Genomic DNA, 18,865 nt, shown 5'->3' with positions numbered 1-18,865 from the left:
CAAACAGCAAAATGGCAGATGTAAAACCTACCTTATCAATAATTACATTAAATGTTGATTAAACACCGTAAGACAGATATTACCAAAATAGATAAAAAACATGATCCAATATATGCAGTCTAAAAGAGACATACTTTAGATTCAAATATGCAAATAGACTGAGAATAAAAGATGGGAATAGATATACCATGTGTACAGCAACCCAATAGAGGCTGGCGTGGCTATCCTAATATTAGACAGGATAGACTCTGAGAAACAAACTGAGGGTTGTAGAAAGGGAGAGGGGTTGGGGGATGGGGTAACAGGTAATTAAGGAGGTCACGTGATGTAATGAGCACTGGGTGTTATATGCAACTAATGAATCACTGAACATGACATCAAAAACTAATGATGAACTATATGTTGGCTAATTGAGTTTAAAGAAAAAAATAGTCATCAAATACCAAAAGTATATTTTCTGGTGATTAAAAGGATCAATCCATCAGTAAGATATAAAATTATAAATATATATGTACCTAACAACAGAGATCCCAAATACATGAAACAAAAGCTAACAGAATTGAAGAGAGAAATAGACAAATCAACAATAATAGTATGAGATTTCACTACCCCATAGAACAACATGACAAAAAACCTACAAGAAAATATAGTGACCATGCTATAAACCAACTAGACCTCACAATCATCTGGAGAATACTCCACCCAATAACAGCAGAAAATACTCTCTTCTCAAGCACACATGGAATATTCTCTAGGATAGGCCATGTGTTAAGTCCTAAAATAAGTCTCCATAAATTTAAAAAGATTGAAGTTATGAAAAGTATGTTCTTCAACTACAATGCAATGAAATTAAATGTAACAGAGAAAAATTTGAAAAATTTACAAATATTATAGAAATTAACCAACCACTCCTAAATAATCAATAAGTTAAAGAAGATATTGGAAGATTAATTAGAAAATACTTTGAAGTGAACAAAAATGAAAACAAAACATACCAAAACTAATGAGATGCAGTGAGAGCAGTGCTCAGAGAGAAATTCATAGCTGTAAATGCCTACATTAAAAAGAAGAAAATCTCAAACCAACAACCCAACATTTCCCCTTAATAAACTAGGTGAAAAAAAGACCAAATTAAACCCAAAGCAAATAGAAGAAAGGAAATAACAAAGTTAATGGCAGAGATAAAGAGAAAAACAATAGAGAAGATAAGCAAAACCAAAAGTTGGTTCTTTTAAAATATCAATAAAATTGACAGGGACTCCTGGGTGGCTCAGTGGGTTAAAGTCTCTGCCTTCTGCTCAGGTCATGATCCCAGGGTCCTGGGATCAAGCCCCGCATGGGGCTCTCTGCTCAGCAGGGAGCCTGCTTCCTCCTCTCTCTCTGCCCACCTCTCTGTCTACTTGTGATCTCTGTCAAATAAATAAATAAAATCTTTAAAAAAAAATCGACAAATGTGGGGTTGCCTGGTGGTTAAGTCAGTGAAGTGTCCCACTCTTGATTATGGCTCAGGTCCTGATCTCAGAGTTGTGGATAGCCCTGTGTTGGGCTCCATGCTCATTGAGGAGCTGGCCGGAGAATCTTTCCCTCTTCCTCTGCCCTTCCTCCAGCTCTCTCTTTTAAATAAATAAATAAATAAATAGATAGATAATTTTTAGAGAGAGAGAAGAGAGAGGAGAGAGAATGATTCAAATTATTAAATAAAAAATGAAAATAGGGACATTACTACCAACCAAGCTTCTAGAAATAAAAAGGATTATTGAATACTATGAACATGAACAGTTATATGCAAACAGATTAGATAATCCAGATGAAATGGACAAATTCTTAGATGTACACAGACTACCAAAACTTACTCAAGAAAAAGTGGACTATCTGAATAGAATTATAGCAAAAAAAAAAAAATAGAATCAATCAATAATAAAAAAACTTTCAAAGAAAAGCCTAGGACTAGATGACTTTGCTGCTGAATTCTATCCAGGTTTTAAAGAAGTAACACCAATCTTCCTATTCCTAAAAATAGAAGAAGAGGGACATTTCCCAACTCATTTTAGGAAGGCAGCATCACCCTGACACTAGAGCCAAAGACATCACAAAGAAAGGAGACCACAGGCCAATATCCCTTACGAACACAGCTGCAAAAATCCGTAACAAAATACTAGCACATGAAGTCCAGCAGCAGATTAAAGGGATTATACCATGACCAAGTGTGATTTGTTCCCCGAGCACAAGAGTGGTTCAACATATGAACATCAATCAATGTAATACACCATATATTGACAGAATGAGCAGGGGGTGGGGGGGCCACAGGGTCATTTCAATGGATGCAGAAAATGCATTTAACAAAATCCAACACCATTTCATGGTAAAAATGTTCAACGATCTAGAAATAGAAGGGAATTTTTTTCACTAGGAATAGAAGCAAAATTTCTAGCTAGGAATAGAAGGGAAATTACTCACTCATAAAGGAATTTACATAAACTTTCCAGCTAACATCATACTTAATGGTGAAAAACTGAAAGCTTTTCTCCAAAGACTAGGAACAAGAGATGGATGTCTGTTTTGCCACTTTTTAAAAAAAAAATTATTATTAAGTAGGCTCCATACCCAGCCTCCAGAGTCTGTGGCATTTCTGCTTCCATCCTTCAAAAGAAAGGGGGGTCATGTGTTGTTTTTCTGCAAAAGCAAGGAAGGGGTAAGGTGGGAGAGAGTGTCATGCCAGACAGCCTGTTGTAAAGGAAGGGACCCCTAAGAGCTGAAGAGGAGAGTAACTACCAGAGAGGAAGGAGAATAGGCTTCTGGCCCAGAAGAAAGACAGTACAGGAGTTGGTGTGGGTAGTAATCCTACAGGGCCCAAGGAGCAGCCACAGTGACTGCCATTGTGATCTCTCTCTCTCTCTCTCTCTCACACACACACACACAAGGAAGAATGTTCTTGGACATGGGCCACCCCATTAGTCTGCACGGGGGTCACATGGAGTAGATGACCCCTACTTACAGAGGCACTGGGGGCGGGGACGATCCCACGTGCCATCGCCCTGGCAGCTGAGTACCGGGGTGCCCAGGAGGTAGAAGCCGTGGTTGCACTGGTAAGACACGGTAGTGCCGTAGCTGAACCTGTGCGGGCCGCTGGCGTGGACTTGACGAACACTGTTTTCTTGGTGCCCAGGATCTGTGCAGTTGATGACTGTAACGGAATGGGACCATCAGACCCAGAAATCCGGATGTGAAGATTTTCTTATGGTTTTAAATGAGAATTCCTAAGTCCCAACAGGCATGCATTCCCTCTAGGGCCATATTTCCAGATCGAAACTGGTAGCACAGAGCTGACCCCACCTGAGAGGACGAGCTGGTCCTCAGGCGGTTGTATGTCCTGATCACTGACCTTGACCACCTGGTTAAGAGATAGGTTTTTTCACATCTGGCTAGACTCCACCTCCCTGGGGAAGCCTTCCCACCTCCTCCCAGTCAGGTTAGCCTCTCCCTCCACAGTGCTCCTCTGCACAGACCTCTACTGCTAATTCTATCAGGCCTGATAAGGAGTTGTTTGAATATAGGAGTCCCTGGAGGGCGTGACTCCCTCGTCTCTGGGCCCCCATCCCTGACCCAGCAAAGCTCATCAGCTGTGAAACAGATAGTCTGAGCTGACTCCAACAGGGACTGGTCTTTTTTTGGAACCTGTTTTAACTACTTTGAAGAGTATTTCAGGGAAAGATTGATATCCTGGGGATAAATTTGACTGCTACATGCTGAAGTGTTTCCAAAGCAGCTTAACTCAAAATCAGAGGGGTATTTTAGGATAATGACAGTATCATTTATAACCCATGACGTGTGCTTTTGCTTTCAAAATGTTACTGTGGTCTCCCACTTGTCATATAAGGCTGTGGGACAGGTATTTTTTTCTAAATTGGATAAGTTTTTAGAGTATAAGGTACTTTTACCTCTGATGAGCCTCTCTGAGGCTCAGAGAAGTTGGCATCACAAAACGAATACTTAGCATGTGCTGACTGACACTCTTTACAGCTGTGCACTGAGCGCCAAGCGGTGTGCTGAGCAGTAAAGACACCAAGGAATTTTCAGTGGAGAGTAGGCTTTTCCCACCTTGGCACTATGCACATTTTGGCTGATAATTCTTTGTTGTCGGGGCAGTTCTGTGCATTACAGGATGTCTAACAGCACCCTTGGCCTCTACCCACTAGATGCCAAGAGAAGCCCTCCACGTGTGACAATGAATAATGTCTCTAGATGTTGGGGTGGGGAGATGGATAAAATCATCCCCATTTGGGAACTGCTGGTCTAGAGAGAAAGGACAAACCAGCAATTATTTTATTTAATAAGCACTCTGAAAGGTCTAGCAGAGAAGTTTCCAGAAGCACAAAGCTGTTTATCTTGCCCAGTGGAGGGGGGTGAAGCAGGAAGAGCTCCCAAGGCAAGGCGATGTTCAAACTGGTTCTTGATCGTTGGGTAAAAGTCATCTAGACCAAGGGGGACAGAGAAGAACACATTCGAGGAGACTGTGTGGGACTGCTCAGGGGTTGTGCATGGTGTGGGAAAGGACACTGAAGAGGCTCAGTGCAGCCAGGCCCCAGTACAGAGGTCAGGCCATGGCAGAGAGCAGTATGGATGTGAGGGCAATGGGGAGTCTGGAAAGGTGTTTTTTTGTTTTTTTTTTAAAGATTTTATTTATTTATTTGACAGACAGATCACAAGTAGGCAGAGAGGCAGGCAGAGAGAGAAGGGAGGAAGCAGGCTCCCTGCCAAAGCAGAGAGCCCGATACGGGGCTCGATCCCAGGACGCTGGGATCATGACCTGAGCCAAAGGCAGCGGCTTTAACCCACTGAGCCACCCAGGCGCCCCTGGGAAGGTGTTTTAAACAGAGAACTATCTTATCAGATTTGCATTTGAGACAAATCTCTCTGTCAGCAGAAAGAATGGGCTGGCGGGAGCAGGACCAGAGGCCACAACTTCTAAGATTTTAGCCCATCCCTCGGATTCTGAGACCAGTTGCTGAGCTTGTTACTCTGGGAAGGGACAGCCAGGGGTGGGAGCTGGAGTTACAGGGGAATTTGCATCTTGTATTGTGGAGATGAAACACAGTTCTTGAGAAGGGGATGGGGGATAACGACACCCCCCCAGCAGTCAAGTTCTAAACTCTTTCCTGCCTCAACAGATGATCGTAGGAAGGCACAACACCAGGTCATGGCAGTTGTTCCTGTGTTTTCTGGAACGTTCTTTCCCTCAAAATGGCATCTTCAAAGGTTACCAGACGGATGTTATTTTAGGGTTAGTTGTGATGCCTCTTGATTTATTTGAAAATCTGCGTCCTTTAACACCAGTTACAAATGACCTATGACACACTGCCAATCACCATGCTCCTGCACATACTACGATGAGGAGCTGTTGTCCCAGGGACTCTGTGTCCTCACAACAATAAAGACTCAATCCACCTCCGGGTCAGGGCTGGACTCATTCATGTTCTGCCTGAGTTGACGCTCCACTCAGATGTCACTGAGTCTGCCAGGCCCTGCCTGGGACGAGGCAGCTCCATTCATCCCTACTGCTGTGACCAGCCTCGAAAAGCTTTAGAAACTATTTCCTAAGTAGCCAGAATACCCTCTGCCCAGTCTTCCTTGGGTTCTGTTCTTCCTCCTGCTTCCTCCCAACCCCGATGCTCTCAGCTTTGTATTTTTCATTCTAAATTTCCTGCTTTTTTCTTTCTTCAGGAATGGGGCTTCGTAGGGTAATGATGAGTATTTGTCCTGTGCAATGTAAACAAGCAGACTGCTTCCCATTTCTATTTTGAAAAGCACACCCTGTTTGCTGTGCTTATGTAAACAGTGATGAAATCTTCACACAGACAGACATGGCTGTGTCTAGGGGTTGAGAAAATCCTCATTTATGACCTTCCTCTGCTCTCAGTCTTCCCCATCTGTGTCAAAATCACGCTAGTACTGAATCTGCTGGCTTTTGCTGCTGGGTCACAGAGCCCCAAATGGCAGCGGTACTAGGGGCCAAGTGCAAGAAAAAGGGGGACTCACTTCTGCAGGTGGGCAGCATGTCGCTCCACTGCCCGCTGGCCAGGCATTGGGACCTAGCGGCCCCCTCAGCCACATACCCGGGATTGCAGACAAACTTGACCACATCGTTGAGGTTAAACTGGTTGCCCTGGGTGAGGCCGTTGACTGGGTTGCCTGGGTGTCCGCAGGTAATTGCTGCAACCAAAACAGACAAGAGGTAAGCCCTCCTATTACTCCGCAGCCCCAGAAGCTCATCCTTTTCTCACCTGGTATTTCTCACTAGCACGGGGGAAGTTCAGCCCTACGTCTAACTATGGTCTCTTTAGCAGCAAATCCTTTATCTCCTGAAATCAGCATATGGATACACCTTCTTCTGGGAAGGCATATTTGTAGCTTGGACAACTCTAGAGAAATCCTTCTGTGACTCCCCATGGGGCCTCTGGCCTGGATTGTAGGTCTGTTGTCTGGGTAGTCAGCCCTCCCTCCTTTTCTTGGCCTCTGTCCCCATGGCTCCCCCTCTCCACTCCGGATGTGATGACCACCCCTCGGCTGGATTCAGACCCAGCCCATCTCCCGGCTGTGCTTGACAGAGCCAGAGTGGACACTCACCCAGCCTGAACAGAGGGACTGCTCCCCTGCCCGACCCGTGGGCTCCCCCTGCCCTACCTGTGGTGCAGGCCAGCCTCGGGGAGCCGAAGCTGTTTTTGAGAGCACAACACTTCCCCTCTCCTCCTTCCAGATGAAGGAGTGATTTCTGGCCTTTCTCTGGGCTCTTTTACTGACTCTGGCCTAGGTCACATGGAGCAGCCGATCTGTGGGATTTGGGTAGAATGAGCAGTCATGCTTGACCCGGTTCGGCCCCTTCCTCTCGGGACCTAGCGCCCGTGGGCAGCAGTGCTCTCTGATGCTCCTCTGCAGATGGCGCTCCCTGACAATGGAGGGGTGCTGCCCCTGCAGGGTGTCTCTGATGGTGGAACTCCACCCCACCCTGGGTTTTTTCAGCAGACCCCACTGGGCTCTCATGTGAAGCTATGGCTCTGACTTAAGCTTTATTAGTAATGATGGTAATACTTTGGCACCTATGCAGGATTTTGTAATTTCTTCAGCCACAGGCAGGGTGGCGACAGCGGCCCCAGTGCTGGCAGGCCAGGCCGCAGAGTGCTTGGGTTACCCTCTGTCCCAGCTTTCTTCCTTCCTCTTCGAACTGGAGTTCATCCCTCCACCCAGGCACTGGTTTCTCTGAGGTTTCTCCAGTGAAGGTGCCTGCCCCAGAGCCTTGGCCCCTGCTTTCCCCTCTGTCAGAACATCCTTTCACTCCAGCCCTCATATCCTCAGGTTTCCCCTCAAATGTCACCGAATCAGTGAAGCTGTCCCTTACAACCCAATAAACAACCTCCCCAGCACTGCCCAGGCCCTATGCCTTCTCCACTTTTCTCCACAGTAACTGACACACTCCACACGTAGTTCTCCGTCTGTTCATTCCTTATCTCCCTCCACCTGAGGGTTAGCTGCACGAGGGCAGGGTCTTTGGTTTGTTCCCCGCTATACCCTTGGGGTCTGCACCAGAGCCTGACATGTAGGAAGAGGCTGAGCAATGTCTGCTGAGTGAAGGAACGTGAGGTACAAACAGACGGATGACGGGCCTTCTGCTTTGCTCCTTAGTACTTAGATTTATCTAGAACTTTCTTGGTACCCAGTCTCTTTGGACTGAATTCTTAGGTAATGATCTTGCCAGGCCTTTCCCTTGGTTCTGGATCTCGAGGCTGGGAAACCATGAGGAATGTTTTCTTACCCCAACAACTGGGTCCACAAAGAGCCTACCCCAAACCCAGCTCGTGTGAATGGGGATGGTGGGGCAAGAGCAGACAGAGCCCAGTTTCTGCTGTGGCCAACTCTGGTATCAGTCTGGGTCTATTCTCTTGCGTAAATCCCAAAAGTAGCATCCCTGACTCTAGCGGACAGAGCTGGGCAGAGCGGGACACACATGGCTAGCAGACTGTGGGGTTTGAGGCTGCCTCATAAGCTAGGACGAGAAGGGGCTATGGGGGCCAGCTGACCAGGATTCAGCACTCACTGCTGCTCTTTCCTTCCTTTAGATAATTGGCTCTGGGTTTACTTTCTTTATCTTTAAAGTAAGGTTTTGGATTTCATAAGCAGAATTGCTTTGAAAATAGATTTGTGTATTGACTTCTCTATCTTGCTGAGTTTCTTCTCTGTGCTAGGTACCCTGCTCTGCCCCAGGGCTACACAAGGAGGGATATGAGATGGTCTATGCCATCAGGGAGCTCACTTCCCAGTCCAGCGGAAGAGCGGTCGGGGAAGCAGACTGTTGTAGGACAGCATGCTTGTGTGGGACAGGCACGCATGCAGCAGCGACATCTATCCTCCACAGGGGAGAAAGAGGGTTGAAGAGGGTTCCCGGAGGAAAGAGCAGGCCATCTAAGCTGGGTCTCACAGATGAGGACCCTGCCAGATCAGCAAGGTGGTGGGAGAATGGAGATAAGCTTCATAGGGTCTGTGAACCCCCAGAAATGACATGCGAAATGCTGGCTAAAGGCAGGGTGCTCAAGAGAGGATCCGTTGCTCTCACAGATTCACAGAGGGTCATAAGCCCCCTCCCCAAAGACTAAAAACCACTGGTGTCCAGTGAGGGAAGTGTGCTGAGTAGAAAACCTTTGGGGGTGCTGCCTTTTGAAGGACAGGTCACCAAGGTGCCTGCAAGGGAAATGGAGGTGTGGTCAGCAAGGCAGAAAAAGAAAATTTGATGGGGGTGGGGGGATGGGCGAGGTGTCCCCAAAGCCACAGGGAGAGCCTCAAGAAATGTCAGATACCCCAGAGAGCTCTGTTTCTCTGGGGACCCTCACTGGTACAGGCTGCAAAAAAGAGGTGGAGAACACCCCACCAGGAAGGAAAATCAAGGTTTTCGTGATGCTTGTGTGCTTCCCCAGGGCTTGAGGGAAATTAACAGAAAGGGAAGGTAAGTAGTACAGAGGAGAAAGTTAAAAGCAGATTAGGGTCATTAAGGAAGCAGGAGGGAGGAGATCTGGGGATCGAGAGAGGGCACAGCCTTGGGCCTGGAGAGACTCTTCTACAGAGGTGGGAGGGAAGGGAGAAGGACAGACGCATGGATGGGAAGCAGGAGCTAGAAGGAGTTACTGTCTGATGGCTTCCTTCATCTCTGCAAAATAGAAAGTGAGGTTATCTAATCAGCTAATCATTACTCGGGTCCATCTGCATTATTTCATTGAATTCCCACCACCCTGTGAGGCAGGCACCACCGTCCTCCTCAGAGTGGCCAGGAATCTCGTTCAGGGGCAGTTTCTCAGCGGTTCACCTGAGTCCTGAACCCAGCTTCTGTGTCTCCATGCTGCGTTTGCTACCTGCTTTAGCCCTTGCTGAGAAGGCATGTGGAGAAGGTGGAGGGTGGGTCTTCAGGAAAGTGGTGGAATCATGCAGGATGTGTGGGAACGGGCAGGAGAGCTACTGGGAGAGGTGGGATTGCTGGGGAGTTGTGAGGGTGATGGCTACGGAAACCCTGGACTGACACGTGGTGACGGCTCACACAGCCCCAACCACAGGGTCGTCACTTATAAATGCTTGTTCTTTTCTTCCTGCTTTCCTCCTTCAGATGCCCCCCCACAGCTCTGGGCTCTGGGACACAACGGGGCTGGGTCCAAGAGGTCCTGGGTTCTGTCATGTGGCAGCGTCGACACCGCCACCATCATAGCAACAGCAAGAGCGTCGGCTTCACGCCTCTCTCAGGTCCTGTTTGTATTGCTTTGGGTCCAAAAGAGCATTTATTTAATCCCCATCATGCCCTGAAGTATCCGCTTTTTGGAGAGGAAGAAGCAGACTTAGGCAGGTCAACGAACCCATCTGAAGTCAGAAAGCCACATGATAGGTGGTGGGAGGTCTGGGTAGGCCCCAGGCAACCACGGTCAGGGGCGAAGTGTCCAGATGCTTTACTACCCTGCTTTTCTGTGCATGCCAGTTTTAAAATCAAATATCTTTAGGCTTAGGCAGACATTCTCCACTTACTCTCAGACTCCAGCATTCCCTATTATTTATAACCCGAATCTCCGTATGCATAGTCTGTGCCAATTACTTGGAGGCATCTGAATTTGCATCTTCTGGAGAAAACCAAATGTTTTGTTCAGGCCCATCTGGAAGAGTGACTGAATATAGATGGGTCTTGCTTTGTGTAAACGTAATACTGAAGCAACTATTAAGGCTAATTTTTCATGCGTTTTTTATTCAGTGCTTCTCATTATTTTATTGCCCCATCTCATCTATGAAGAACCAGATGAAGAAGAAGAATTCCAAACAAAAACCTGCCTTAAAAAAATTAAACAACAAAACTAGCCCTGCATGTTACATAAAGGTTCACTTTGGGGAACTTTAAAAAGTGAAGAATTTTCCAAATTACTTCTAGGCAACTGAGAATAATGGTGGTCATCTAAATTAAAAAAAATTGCAGATTAACAAGAAGAACAAATAAAACGATAGAAAGCCCAGGCTTGCAGCATAACCAAAACAGAGAATGCTATAAACTTTACATTATGTGTAAATTGAAAAACAAACATGTCACCTGGGAAGAACTGTTGCTCATGCTTCTATTGTGAGACTTTGTGGGGGGCAAGACTGTACGGAAAAGGGAAGAGCAGGGCAGGGAGCAGCCCGATATTGATCTGAAGTCACTGTTGCAAGAGAAAGTCCATCTTAAATGTGAACAAACTGAAAAAAAAATCCTAATAGGTCAGTGCACTGACTGTAGGAAAGGGGCATAAAACTCTACAAAATTTCCTAAATACCAAAATAAATGGGAAAAAAATAGTAAGGAAAACATCATAAGGGGTGTCTGGGTTGCTCAGTCAGTTAAGCATCTGCCTTCAGCTCAGGTCATGATGGCCGGGTCCTGGGACTGAGCCCCTGGAGCTCCATGCTCAGTGGGGAGTCTGCTTCTCCTTCTCGCTCTGCCCCCACCCCATTCATGCCTCCCCCTTTCCCCTCTGCTGCTCCCTGTGCTTGTGCTCTCTGTTAAATAAATAAATAAAGTCTTAAAAAAAAGAGAAAACATCGAAAACATCACACAGAGAAAGAAATAGCCGAGTATGATATCTTGCCCGTAACAGTTACATAAGACACACAGATGTAAGACCAAGCATATGTCATAGAGATAAATGCGAATGAGTATAACTAACTTATTAAAAGAGAAATGTTTCAAATGGTCTTACAAGGCAAGGCCCAACTCTCTGTGGTACACAGGAGTCGGAAAGGGAAAGGCTCAAAGTATACGAGGCAAACAGAAAAAGGACGAAAGTAGGGGTTATAAGCCTGATATCAGGCTGGGGGCCAGTCAAGGTACAAAATACTAAGAATGACAAAGAAGACATTTTAAAGGCTAAAATCACAATTTGCAATGTAGATATAATAGTTCTGAACAAGTGTGTACCAAATAACACAGCAACTACCTTTATGTAGCAGAAACTAGAGGAAATGCAAGGAAAAATAGATAGAAGGACACTAAGAATAGAAAGCTTTAAGACACACCTCTCAAGGCAAAACAGGTCAAGTGACGAAAAGTCAGTAAGCATACAGAAGGCACAGATGACAATCAAGGCACATCTTATGATTATACACAGAAATTTATACCCTAACCCTCTTTCTTCTCAAATGCCCATGGAACATTCAGAACTGATCAAATATGAGGTCAAGAGAGCACTGATAAATTCCATGGGGTAGAAATATTACACACCGCGTGATAATATTAGAAATGAATAACAAAATAAAAGTAGAATGGCCCTTCTTGCCTGGAAATGAAAAGAACATAACTATTAAGAAGCTTCTTGGTGAAAGAAGAAATTTATACCCAGATTACAGAATTTCTAATAAACAATTAAGCATTAAGCATTAATTATTATCAACTTTGGGATCCACTTAGAGCAGTTATTGGAAGACATTTCACAGCCTTAAGCTCTCATATCAATAACAGTAAAAAAACATGAAAATAAATGAATTGGATTCCCAACTCAAAAGCTAGAAATAAACAAACAAGTTAACCAAAGAGAATTCCAAGGAGGGTGACGGTGAAGGCAAAAACAGTCATGAAGGATGCCAAAAACTGAAAACGAGATGTAATGATGCGTCTTTCAAAAAAAATTAATGAAGCGTACAGAACATCCAGCAAACCTAATCAAGAGCACAAGGGAGCAAGTCCATGTTGAGTCTGAGCCCGTGACTAGGGAGAGTGGATAACATACTTACGCACACAGAAAGGGGTCTTGCCCGACCAGAGGTGATCCTGCTGGCAGATGCGCACGGACATGCCGATCAGGCGGAAGCCAGCATCACACTGGTATACCACGCTGCCCCGGTAGCTGTAGTTCTCCCCATTGATGTGTCCATTGACGATGGGCTCAGGGGTCCCACAGTGCCCAGCTTTGGTGGGAGGTGAGGAAAGAGTGTAAATCAAGGAGGAGCTTATGGAAGAGGAGTAGGGGCTTGGTTAGGGTGGGGAAGTTGGGGATGGTGAGGAAAAGGACCAAGGACCCAGCCACCTATCCAGGATAGCCATTCAGGAGTAGCCATCTAGGAACGGCTTTAGGGATCCTAGATGTGATGGAAGTGGCAAACCCAAATCCCAAGGTTGAATTCCAAAAGGCTATCCACCTCTGGGCTATAGTTTCTGTGTCTGTCCATGGGTTAGAAACGATCACTGTCACCTCCCTGCCTCTGGGATTGTCTCCCTCTTTTTTTTTTTTTTCATCAACCAGCATCAACCGAGCATCTACTGGAGGAAGGGCACTTTGATCTACAGTAAAGCCATCGAAGCCTAGTGGAATCGAAAATAACTGTGCATAAATAGGTGGTTTGGTTAAATCCATCCTTCCTCCTCCTTGAGTGGCAGGAGACACAGATGGTGTAACCTAGGTGTTATTTTATTGAATGGGGTTTGGGTAGAATATATTCCTAGCATTTCCACTGGTATTCTTGGCTCTCTGTGGAAATAACTCATGACTGTATCCCTAACAGGGGCCTGGGACCATGGGAAGCCAGCACTGTTCACTCTGGAGATCATCCTCCAATCTACACTGTTAGGTCTGTGTAGCTTGAGACCCTCCTTTGGACTTGAGGGATCCAAGAGAGAAGTGAGAGGAGAGAATACCTTAGAATCTAAGGTTTGGTAGGGAATGGATTGGCCATGGGGAAAATGAAAAATTTTGTCCTTTTGCAAGCCAGGTTGTTTTTGTATTTTTGTCATTTGCTTATTATATACATATATGCATGCGCACATATACACACATGTATATAACACATGTACATATATGCACACACATGTACATATATGTGTATGTCTATATGTATATGCATGCATGTTTGTATGTATGTATTCCTCTGTACACATGTGTATATATGTATGTACATATGTACATAAGTATGTGTGTATATATATTTATAAATAGAACTTTGTCTCATCAGACTTGAAGTCTTCTCATCCTCTTGGGTGTCCCAAGAGAAGAAAGTTTAAGGTCTTAGTTACGGTGGATGCCCAAGAGCTGGTGTTTGGCTTAGCACTTTATGCCATAGATAAAATGATGCTGTTTGAAGACTGGGATCCAGCTTTAGAAAGCTCTAACTTGTCTTACGGAAGGAAACATGGGCAAGGTAGGTCTGGGGAGGTCACTCACCAAGGCAGCGAACCTCGGAGCCACTCCAAAGCCCATTGGCCATGCACTCCCGCACCCTGGAGCCGACCAGTGTGTAGCCAGAATTGCAGGAGAAGATGGCCGTCGCCCCATAGACGGACAGTGTTCCAATGCGGTGCCCGCTGGGCGGGATAGGGAGCTCTCCACAGGAGATAACTGAAATGGATCACAAAGCGCTCAGTGAAAAGCCAGCCCCATGAGGAGGGACATGTGCTGCTTCTGAGTAGCAGGAATAATGACAAAAATAGGACCTGTTTAACTTTACTGGGTCTCATGAGCAGAATATGGGGGCACGAGAGTGACTTGCACAGTGTTACCCTGGAGCAGTGATTCTCAACTGGAAGTATTGCCAGAAGGAGCCAAGGAGCTTTCAAAATGCTCAGGTGGTACTCTGGACTTATGACTCACGATCTCTTGAGATAAGGCCCAGACATGTGCATATTTAAGAAAAGCTCATCAGGTGGTTCAGGTGGTACCCTGGTTAGGAACCACCACACTAGAGGTGGAGATTCTGTGGTGCCCCGGGTGTCCAGAGCAGACACTGCCCATCGATTCCCTTGTCCTTTCTGCTGAGAGCAGCGGCCGCCTCCCATTCCTTCCCAACAGAGCCCTGCATATAGCCACTGGCTGTGTGGGAGGTGAGGCCTGATGGCTAAGACTGCACTCAAATGTGAGAGCCTCCATTGTGATGAAGCTGTTACATGCTCATGACTTCTGCTCTGCCACATACATGGTTACCTTCCATGGTGGGGTCTAAACTTGGATGCATAAAGACAATAGTGACTTAAATCATGGGAGTAGGGAGGATATCACTTCTTCTCCCATCTAGTCTCAAACTTTCCACTCCTCACTGACATGTTATTCCCTTTTACCCCATTACAAACACCCACCATCTCTATCACATCCTTATTGATTAAGTAAATATCATGAGTATATCCCATTGTAGTGGGTGTTGTGATGGGCCACTCAAACCCCCATTTAGGATGGGAGGACATTTATCTCCAGCTGTTGGCAAATGGCCCTCAGCTGCTTGCCCTCTTCAGACTGCTTTGGCTGAAAAGTCCTCCCATCCAGATCATGCTTCTTCCTGGGGTATTGTGTACTCAATGTTTGGTCAGTACGCAGGTATAAAGGCCTCTAGCCCCAACCTGTGGCAATTCTGATGGACCATCCCAGCTTCAGAGCTCCCTGTGGGGTCAGTGGAAGGCCATCCTGATATTGCATCAGAGGTCAACTGTGCCATCTTCCCAGTACTGCTTCCTCCCCTTCCCTTACATAAGATGGTGGAGAGCTTAAGGGTACTCCCTAATAAACCTCTGTCTCAGAGTTGCTTTCCAGGGACCCTGACCTTGGAAACTATCTTGAAAAACAAAAACAATTAATAATATAGAGGGAGGGGCAGACACTTAGGTGTCTAACCCCTTGTGCTGTACATGCTCCCATTACAGGTCTTATCACACTCCATTATCATTGCTTCCTTACTTGGTCTGCCTCTCCAGCAGACTATAAGCTTCTTTGGGAGCAGGAACCATAGCCTTTGATCTTCATACTCTATAATACCTGGCATGAATGTTGAACACATGGATGAGGGGATACTCACCTGGACAAAGGCAGGTTTTTTTTTAGATTAATTTATTTATTAGAGAGAGAGAGAGAGAGAGAGAGAGAACAGTTTGGGGAGCAGCAGAGGGAGAGAGAGAGGGAAGCAGACTCCCTGCTGAGCAGGGAGCTCCATGTAGGGCTCCATCCCAGGACCCTGGGATCATGACCTGAGCTGAAGGCAGATGCTTAACTGACTGAGCCACCCAGGTGCCCCCAAAAGGAACTTGTAAATAAGATGATAAGATGCTGAGAAGTACTTCCTTGAAGGAGTAAGACATCTCCCCAACTCCTGATTCTAGGTGAGTGTTCAAAAGGAGGAACATTGCCATCCCTGGTAACACCCCTCCTCTCTCCTTCCCCAGGTATGATATAGCTCAGGTGGGAGGCACTGTGCCAAACTTTCCCGCCTTCCCCTCCTGGGCTTACTTTGGCAGGTGGGCATAGAGTTCCCGAGGCTCCACTTGCCATTGGCCTGACAGCGGATGACCCTTTGCCCAGTGTAGTAGTAACCAGGGTCACAGATGAGCATCAGCTGGGCCTGGAACTGGTACTGCGTCTCAAAGATGAGCCTCCATCGGCCATGCTCCACGCTGATGCTGCTGACATCAGGACAGGTCACAGCTGGGGGGACAAGGAGCAGTGAGGAGGATTAATTAATTAATTAATTATGGAGGACACTGGAGAGAGTCCAGAGCTAGGGCCTGGGAGACTGTAATGCAGTAGTAAGAATCTCGAGTCGCCAGGCAGGTTTGTTAAATGAATGAAGTGGCTGGGGACTGGCGACATGAAGCAAACTGAGGTGGGCAGATCCACAAAAAAAAAAAAAAAAAAAGAAAAAAAAGAAAAAAGGGGAGGGTGTAATCAGTGCTGATTGTTAGATGTGAACTTTGTAATTTCTCTTTGGTTAGATCTTTATTTTTCAAGATGAGCTAGAAATATGGATTTTTATGTAAACTCTCACAATTTTAAAATGTTAGGTAACAATTCAGAAATTTCATAAAGCACACCATAGGCCAAAGAAACAAACAAAAAAAACAAATCAAAAGTACAAAACTCTATGTCTTCAGACTCAATATGGCCCCATAGGCTGCAAGTTTGTGACTCTGGCCTTAAAGTGAACTGTACCTCTGTCATTTTAGAGGTAGGTTTTTATTTTTTTGTTTTTTTCCCAACTAACACCCTTTTTTCTTTTTTCCATTAGCCAACATAAAGTACATCATCAGTTTCTGATGGAGAGTTCAGGAATTCATCAGTTGCATATAAAACATTTTGGACTTTTGTGATCAAAGGGCATTTGTGCAAATGTTCTGGTAGTTTTTCCTTCTAAAAGGAACTTATTCCTAAGTTCTGTGATGGTTTATTGAAACATCTCAGGGTGCAATGGTCTATCAATGCTTTGAGAGCAATTTCAAATGGAAGCCCAACTTGGTAGATGACACTCTCCACCTGTCTGTTTTCCGAATCCCCAACCTCCATATACCTGCTCACTCCTTGCAGGAATCTTTTCAGCTACATACAGCCCCTCCTTATACCCATCTCCATTGCCCAAGGACTCACGGACACACTTCGGGGGGACATTGTGGTTGCTCCAGAGCCCTGTCTCCAGACACTCTGCTGTGGCCTCGGCACCTGCCTGGAGGTGGTAGCCTTCGCTGCAGCTGTACACAGCCTTGGTCCCCACTGTGTACTCTTTGCCAAACACCATTCCATTCTTGGGGGCCTCAGGAAGCCCACAGGAAAGAGCTAGAAAAGAGAAAAAAATATTATGGACATGTTTGGTTCAAGATGGTATTCTGAGAACATTTTTTAATCTTTCTTCTCCCCCAAGGCCCTAATAAAATTATAGTAAAGACCAGTAAAGTAGAAATGCCTCATAACAATAAACAAAATGGGAGGATCAGCAGCAGAGGAGACTTCAAAAAAACTTAGGGAGATGGAATGCAGATCGAAGTGTGTTGATAGATTAAGTGGCGCCGAGAAGTTGCAGCTTAAAATATGAGGGAGCTATAGTGTGAGACCAATTCTCCTCCATCTTTTCTCACATATACAATGTAGAGGTACCCAGGAATAGTCTCCAAATAAAATAGAGAGGGTTTTCTTTCCCACCTAAGGAAAAAAAAATAGGAAATCCCTTGAGAGAATCAGGGTTGCTCAGGTGTGAGATAGCATCTCAAAGTAAAGCTCTTCTAATTCTAGGATTTAAGAGCTCTCAGCCTAAAGGCCGCCCCTCTGCCTGCTCATCTCTGCTACATACTCACAACTCAACTTCTTATTCACAAGGGAGACCTAGTGGGCAAAGATACCTGTATGTAATCACAATAAAGGTAACCCACATCTGCCACCTGGAAAAATCAGCCTTGCCTTTCCTTTAAAATAGGATTAATCAGGGATCACTGTACATATGAAGACAACCAGTAGCATGAGAGACATAAACAAAGATAAGATTAGAAAGAGAAACAAATAGAAATAAAGTTCTCTTTTAGAAAACAGAACTAACTCAGGAAATAGAAGATACATAAGCTTTAAGCTTTTGATTGGGAGTATCTTGAGAAAGTCAAGGTGACATATTGTATTCATAAAATGAGAACAAAGGGCTTTGAAAAAAGAACAATGACAACAGAACAAGGAAAAGCTCTTTTAAGTTAAAAATATGATTGCTAAAATAAGTATTAAGATAGAAGGGCTGGAGATTAAAAGCAAAGGGAATTTCCCAGAATATAGACCAAAAAGACGGAAACTGAAAATGAGAAAAAAGGACTGAAAACATAGGAGGTCAACATCCAGGAGGTCCAACTTCCAACAGGTCGGATTTTCAGAGAGAACAGAGATCACAGATGAAAATTTCCCAGAGCTGGAAAGACACAAGTTTTCAGATTGAAAGGGAGCCAAATGGATGCAAAGAGAGCCATTCTTAGATATATTACCATGGAATTTCAGAAGATGAAAGACAAGTTCCTATAAGTTCCCAGAAAGAGAAAAAAAATAGGACATCCCTGCAAAGGAATAAGAATCAGACTGGCATCACATTTCCCATCAGCAACAATTGATGTCTAAAGGTAATGGAACAAATTACTTAAGGAAATGGTCTGTAATCTAGAATTTTACCTGGTCAACCTACCAAGCATTAATGAGGGCAAAAGTAAAGACATTTTCAGACATTTAAAGACTCAGAGAATTTCCTTCTTGTGAACCCTTTATGAGGAATTTACTTAAGGCTATGCTCCATCAATAAGGAGGTAAAAACAAAGAAAGGGTATGATATGGGGTATAAAAATATTCAAAAGTGGTAGTGCTAACACAGGAGTACAAAGAAAAGGAATTTCAAGGTGACAGCTCAGGAGACACAGATATGTAGCACATGGCCGTGGTCATTATAAGGAGTAGGGTGAACACTATGTTTATTGGAGGAACACATATTACTTAGGAAGGAGTAGCTTGGGTTGTCTTTGAAAGAAATCAATACAAACCATGTTTGCCCTTCAATAGTTCAGGAGCTAGTACAGATGGAGGGGAATTAATCAGGGTACCCACTGTTGTCCCTC

The 18,865-nt window shown here is 45.0% G+C and overlaps 1 protein-coding gene across 1 annotated transcript in view; it reads right to left on the bottom strand.

Annotated features, from left to right (window-relative positions):
• The window catches only part of CSMD2 (CUB and Sushi multiple domains 2), a gene marked incomplete at its 5' end in the record, with an annotated part of 593,570 nt that overhangs the window by 45,746 nt on the left and 528,959 nt on the right, over positions 1–18,865 (bottom strand). The window contains 7 exon segments of the mRNA XM_080802687.1: positions 2,996–3,184; positions 6,037–6,210; positions 12,280–12,472; positions 12,474–12,525; positions 13,700–13,877; positions 15,750–15,944; positions 16,881–17,066. Coding sequence (XP_080658813.1) covers positions 2,996–3,184; positions 6,037–6,210; positions 12,280–12,472; positions 12,474–12,525; positions 13,700–13,877; positions 15,750–15,944; positions 16,881–17,066 — 1,167 coding nt within the window.

The sequence above is a fragment of the Martes martes genome, assembly GCF_963455335.1.
Source record: "Martes martes genome assembly, chromosome: 4".
NCBI lineage: Eukaryota > Metazoa > Chordata > Mammalia > Carnivora > Mustelidae > Martes > Martes martes.
Note: the sequence above shows the minus strand (reverse complement) of the source record. Positions and strands in the feature narration are given on the sequence as shown.